The sequence below is a fragment of the Carettochelys insculpta genome, chromosome 2 (genome assembly GCF_033958435.1).
Source record: "Carettochelys insculpta isolate YL-2023 chromosome 2, ASM3395843v1, whole genome shotgun sequence".
Taxonomy (NCBI): domain Eukaryota; kingdom Metazoa; phylum Chordata; order Testudines; family Carettochelyidae; genus Carettochelys; species Carettochelys insculpta.
Window position 1 is genome coordinate 199,464,734 of NC_134138.1, and position 6,923 is coordinate 199,471,656.

The 6,923-nt window shown below is 41.9% G+C and overlaps 1 protein-coding gene across 1 annotated transcript in view; it reads right to left on the reverse strand.

The window, feature by feature from the left end:
- LOC142009762 (collagen alpha-4(VI) chain-like) overlaps window positions 1-6,025 on the reverse strand; it is a 98,547-nt gene extending 92,522 nt beyond the window's left edge. Inside the window, exons 1-3 of the mRNA XM_074988296.1 lie at window positions 5,956-6,025; window positions 2,298-2,906; window positions 608-1,195 (exon numbers count right to left, since the gene is read on the reverse strand). Of these exons, the coding sequence (XP_074844397.1) occupies window positions 608-1,195; window positions 2,298-2,906; window positions 5,956-6,025 (1,267 nt within the window). The remainder of the gene's footprint in view (window positions 1-607; window positions 1,196-2,297; window positions 2,907-5,955) is intronic.
- Between the last annotated feature and the right edge of the window lie 898 nt (window positions 6,026-6,923).

Below are 6,923 nucleotides of genomic sequence, written 5' to 3' on the forward strand. Positions count from 1 at the left end.
TTGCCTGTTTAATCAATACAGTGAAATGGTGTGAAAGTATAGTTACCACCTTCCCCTAACCTGACACAAACACGCATATACTTTGTTTTCTAAATTATGGAAAACAGCACCAAAGTATTGGGAAGCAGAGAAAGCCCAACTGCCAAATGAAATTTTGGGGAGTAAGGGTGAGAAATAGTTTTCATAGAAAACTATATTGATTTTTAAAGTAGAATCTTCATTGGAAAATTCTCAATCATCTCTAGTCAGAAGGAATTTTAGGTATATCATATCATCGATGACCCTGAGCCTGATTTCACTTATCCCTGCCCAAAACCCTGTCTTGGGAAAGCCCTTAAGCATGTGCTTAACTTTTAAGTATATACTTAAGGCCCACTGACTTTAATGGAACTCACACACATGCTTAAATTTAAGCATAAGCTAAAGCTCCCTTCCTGAACATAGATGCTTTCCTGAATTGGCACCCAGATCAAGATGAACTCCATCAAGCTACGCTAAGGTAAAACTGGTATAAGTCAGATCAAAATCAGAATTGTCATCGCCCTTTACTTGCACTGGTGCGTCAAAAATATTTGAAACATCACCATTGTAATGACAAGTTATTTACCTTTTATCTGGCTCTCAACTGCAAAGCACATGGTTTGCAAAAGGCTTCTGGGGAGATCTTGAAGCACATCATAACTGTCAATACTAAACAGAAATTTATTTAAAGGCTTGTTGGCTATTTCCTGAAGCTCAGTTATATCTTGGACATTGATTCCAACGACATAGACAGAGATACCTTTGGCTTTCAATTTGTTGGCTGGCATTTTGACTTCATCACTGGATTCTCCATCAGTGACCAAGATGACTACCTGGGGGATGTTTTCCAGAGCTCTGCTACCAGCAGACTCAGTGAAGTACATCATCCTGACAAAATCCAGAGCAGTGCCTGTGTAACTCCCTCCGCTCCTATAGGGCAAATTCTGTATCTGTTCCAAGATGTCACTTTTCAGTGAATATTGATTCAGCAAGAACACCTGGAAGGTCTCATCACTGTACTGGGCCAGTCCAACCCGGATTTGATCGCTGCTCACATCAAGACTTGAAACCAGGGTGTAGAGGAAGTTCTTCACTTTCTGAAAGTTTTCTGGGCCAATACTTGTTGAAGTATCCACTAAAAATACAATGTCTGCCAAAGTGGCCTTTCTGCAAACTACAGGAGAGAGATAACACAAAAAAATGAAAAGGCGAGTTGTTTCATTCCTTTCACAGTTATGAGCTCTCTTCATACTAAAAGATAAGTTGACTTTCCCCTTCTACCAACCAAAATTAAAATGTTTTTCAAACTTTTTTTTGTTTTTGATTAAAAAAAGTAGGTGTTGTTTTGGATAATTTCAAGCTAAAGAGAGAGTTGTAGGAACATGTCACAGTGGCTGCGTCTACACGTGCACGCTACTTCGAAGTAGCGGCACCAACTTCGAAATAGCAACCGTCACGTCTACATGCATCGGGCGCTATTTCGAAGTTAACTTCGACGTTAGGCGGCGAGACATCGAAGTCGCTAACCTCATGAGGAGATAGGAATAGCGCCCTACTTCGACGTTCAACGTCGAAGTAGGGACCGTGTAGACGATCCGCGTCCCTCAACGTCGAAATTGCCGGGTCCTCCATGGCGGCCATCAGCTGGGGGGTTGAGAGACGCTGTCTCTCCAGCCCGTGCGGGGCTCTATGGTCACCGTGGGCAGCAGCCTTTAGCCCAGGGCTTCTGGCTGCTGCTGCTGCAGCGGGGGATTCATGCTGCAGGCACAGGGTCTGCAACTCATTGTCGGCTCTGTGGATCTTGTGCTGTTTAGTGCAAGTGTGTCTGGGAGGGGCCCTTTAAGGGAGCGGCTTGCTGTTGAGTCCGCCCTGTGACCCTGTCTGCAGCTGTGCCTGGCACCCTTATTTCGATGTGTGCTACTGTGGCATGTAGACGTTCCCTCGCAGCGCCTATTTCGATGTGGTGCTGCGCAACGTCGATGTTGAACATCGATGTTGCCAGCCCTGGAGGACGTGTAGACGTTATTCATCGAAATAGCCTATTTCGATGTCGCCACATCGAAATAGGCTACTTCGATGTAGGCTTCACGTGTAGACGTAGCCAGTGAGTGTGTTAAAGGTTAATCCTTCAGAGTGCCTGGAAGAGGTAGAGAAAGGGATAAGGAAAATGCATGAAGTTAAGACCCACAATTTTATTTCATGTCACAGTTTTAAACACGTCACATATGGAAAGAGAGAAAAGTGGGTGGAGGAGGGGAAGAGCCTCATGGACATACCTTGGGAGACATGGGTGATTTGTTGGTTCACCTCTTCTACTGTAGTACAAAGCACTTGTAGCACATTATGAGAGATGTCCTGCAGAGCTGTGAAGTCTTCCACTTTATAGACATGCTCGTCAGCTGGATCAGTAACTATTTCTTGAAGCTCCTCCATACTAGCATCTTTGATTCCAATGGCATACATTATGATGCCTGCATCCTTAACTTTCTGGGCTGGTTCTCGGATGTTATCCTGAGCCTTACCATCTGTTATCACCACTGCAATCTGGGGGATGCCTTCCTCCCTTCGACTACCAGCAGTTTCCTTGAAGTGATTCTCCAGCATGAACTCTAAACTCTCCCCAGTTTTTGTGCCCCCTCCTTTGTAGTGTAATTTCTGTATCTTCTCTAAGATGTCTTCCTTGTGGTGGTAAGTGTTCAAGAAGAACTCTGTGTGTGGATCATCACTGTACTGGATCAGACCTATACGGACTTTATCTTCCCCAATGTCAAAGCTACTGACCATGTTGTACAAGAAGTCTTGCATGTTTTTGAAGTTCTCTTTTCCTATACTCCAGGATCCATCCACAAGGAACACAATGTCTGCAACAGAAGCTTCCCTGCAGACTGAAGAAACATATTATAACTTTTTACATGATCTAATATTATAATCGTTGTTCCTGTTCGCTTCTTGGGGGTTGGGGGGCACTTTTAAAAAAATCAACAAATATCCACCACTTCTGCCACTGAAAATTCCAGTTTATTGGCAAACCTTACATATTGAAGTCAGTGGTCATGGATGAGCAAGTTTATAAGGATGTAAAGGGATGATGCAATGTGCATCTTCATGTCCATTCGTATGAAGAGGTGGGATATTGAAATTCACAAATACTTTGCTTGTTTAGCTTGTCTGCTCATGCAAACAGATGGTAAAGTATACACGCCCACATCCTTGTTGTTATATGCATGTGTCATGAATGACTGTCTGTAAAGGATTAAACCCAGAGATAGTAGGTTGTGTTGGCAAGCAGCCAGGTGAGCCAATGGGAAGAGAGAGGAGGAATTTTTGAATTGAAGTGTTTACCCACTGAGAGACTTTGTGTGGCCAGAAGAGAGAGACAGAAATGGATTAGTCTGAAACCAGGCTTGGAAGATTTCAAAAATATCCAGGCCTCAAAAGAAATCTTGGAATAACAAGTATATGAGTAGAAAGGAAATGGTTAGTCAGATGTGGTCAGATTATTTATTTTTATTATTTTGTGTTTGCTGTGGGACTTCTCAGGCTGACTCACGTACCTACCTTTTACACCATAACGTTTACATTGAATCCCAGAGAAGTAATTTGCTGTGCTTTAATCTACCATTTTTAGTTGCTCAGTAACACAAAGCAACCAAATACGCTTTATCAAGTATAATTTTTGTTTCTTTAATAAATCACATTTTTAAGGCAATGATTTCATTCCTGCATCCTAGAAAAGGTCCTCTGAGTTTGCATGCCTAAGACTGAAAGGTCAGCTGTCAGAGATTATGGTTTAATGTTTTTTCTCTTTGTTTTCAAGCTCTCCTTCTAAGGGAGGGTTAAGAGCTTGAGATTACCCCACAGGGAGACATCCCAAGCATGTCTCACTTGGGTGGTGGCAGATACCTCTTCAGGTCAGGGAATCTGTGAAACAAAGAGAAACCTATAGAAGCAAGGTATTTTTATGGTTTCTTGTGGGCCCCCACCTTCTGCACTTGAAGTGACAGAATGGAGAACAGCCTTGATACCACATTAGCATCTTCCACCACAATACCCGGAGTTTGTGGTTTAATGATGGTTTGTTGTCTTGTTGTGATTTTAGATCACAGAGAGAGTTACTCACATGCTTTATGGAGCCACTACTACATTAATTTACTACTAGTTATTGTGGGGTAAGGGCTTGTCCATACAGCGTGGTATCGCACACACTGTGGAAAGGAGCTATCAAAAGAGTTTCAGATAGTGCTATGATAAAATGCACTAGAGAACTTCTAGTGCCCTCTAGCATAACCGAGAGCAATTAATGTGCACCGCACCAGTGTGCTTCAGAAATCAAACCTCAGAGTATGTATTGACTCAACAGGTAGAAAACCCCGTACTCATACTGACAACAGAGTATGGGATGCAATAAATATGTGCAGCATCAAGGCCATGGGTTTTTAGTCATTCCAAAATGGCAGGTCACCACCTGACAAAGGGTAAAACGATCATGATCCCAGAAGTGTTAGACAAAAGGAAGATGCCCTTGTCAAGGCTGCCTCCCCGCTCTGGCATTCTGGGTGCAGAAATCAGGGGCCCAAAAATCCTTAAAAATACCTTGCCTCTGTAGGGTTGGCTTGGTTAAAAAAAAAAAAAAAAAAACCTTCCCAATGTCAAAGATTGACTGACCCTCAGGGACAATGCCATCACCACAATCAAGGGAAAAAGCCTCCCCCTTAAAACCCAGGAAGACACACTTGGATATCTCCCTGTGGAGTAACCTCAGGCTTCACCCTTTCCTTAGGAGATAGTTTGGGGAAAAAAAACTATAATCTAATAGCTGACCCTTTTGGTCTAAGCTTATACACAGACACTCCTCTAGGACACAGGAATTAAATCAATACCTTAAAAAAGTACTTTATTAACCAAACCAAAGATGAAAACAATCAAGAAAGTAAACAAGCATACTTGCTTGCTAGATGTAACCAAAGCAACTAAAATTATTACTATTAGAGCACAGAGGTTCGCTTCTCTGGAATTCATCTTAGAGGTTACTGAGTACAGGGGAAAAAATCATCAATCAGCCTGAGAAGTCCCACGCCAAATCCAAAATAAAAATAACCTGATCATGTCTAACTAAACATTTCCTTTCTATTTACATATCTATGCTATGATTATGATGTGGCCAGGATATTTACTGGATTCATCAGCATTTGTGGTCTCTCCCTGCTTCAGTCACAAAACCAAGGCAAAGACCTCTTAGCCTGCCATTGTTCCTGTTAAAAAGGACCCTCTCTCCCTCTGGCTTACTTAGCTCCATCCCACAGAGATCTGCCATCCCTCTGGTTTAACCCTTTACAGGCATTCTTTCATGACAGACCTGCATACTGACAGATGCTTTCCTCAATTCTTCCATCTCCTAAGGGGCTAAAGAGTTGATTACAAAAGTCAAATTTTTAGAGTGCTGTAACTTGTCTAGAGTTGATAAGATAGACTGCCTAGCAATTAGCAATAAGTACTTGCATGTGTTAATGGAATAATAGGCAAAGCTGGCATGAGTTTACTGCTAAACATAAATTTTCTAACTGCCATCTATTGCAATGAACCTTTGTGTTTAGCAATGATATTTTTCTTAAATGTTGAAGACACTGAATAGCAGTACACTTGAACAGAAAAAAACAAAAAAAGCAAACCACCAGAAGATCTGTCTTAAATTTAATTATGTAGGATTATCTTTAATATCCTAATTCAAATGCATTCCTGATCAAATTAATTCTGTTGCAAGAGCTGTCTGCAATCACAGAAAGAATTAAATGGCATCAGGTTTCTTTTTATGTACAGTGGGACGGATAAAGATAATAGAATGGATAAAATGCACAAGCAGCAATCCTGCTTCCATTAAAAACAAAGGATAATGAGGACCTCCGCAGGTACAGGAGCAGGCCCATACTGTATTACCCGTTGTCTGGTCAGCAGAGCAGAAGGTGGCTACAAAGAGAAGAATAAGAAGTGTTTTCTGGTTGTCCATTATGAAAGTCTCCCTAGGAAAAAAAGAAAATAAAGCCATGAAAAACCCACAGAACATCTGCCTGATACAGCAATTGTTAGTCTAAAGTTTCTACAGCATCTTAAACAAGAAGTCCTGTGGCACCTTACAGACTAACAGATATTTTGGAGCATAAGCTTTCGTAGGCAAAGACCCGCTTCGTCAGATACATAAGTGTAGGGTGGGGGATGGGTTTCAGAGGAGGATTTAAAGAGGGGGGTCTCAGTAAAGGGGAGGGCCAGAGCTGACAAGGTCTATACAGTCAGGGTGGAAATGGCCCATTATCAGTAATTAATGTGGAGTAGTGAACATCAAGAGAGGAGAAAACAAGTCAGATCAGTCAGGGGGATGTGGTCCATTGTCAGATTCTAATGTGGAGGTGCGAACATCAAGAGCAGAGAAACTGCTTTTGTAATGAGCCAACCACTCCCAGTCTCTGTTTAATCCTTGGTCAATGGTGTCAAATTTGCAAATGAATTGCAGCTCAGAAATTTCTCTTTCCATTTTATTTTTGAAATTTTTTGTTGTAGGGTGGCTACTTTTAAATCTGTTACTGAGTGTCTAGGGAGATTGAAGTGTTCTCCTATAGGTTTTTGTATGTTACCGTTCCTGATGTCTGATTTATGTCCATTTATTCTTCTATGTAGGGACGGTTCAGTTTGGCCAATATAAATTGAAATGGGGCATTGCTGCATTGCCTGGCCTACAGACAGCCTGCCAACCTTAAACAGATTCTCACCAGTAACTATAGACCACAACACAGTAACTCTAAACCTGGAACCAATCCCTGCAACAAACCTCACTGCCAACTCTGCTCACATATCTACACTGGCGATATCACCACAGGACCTCACATCAGCCACACCATAAGGGCTCCTTT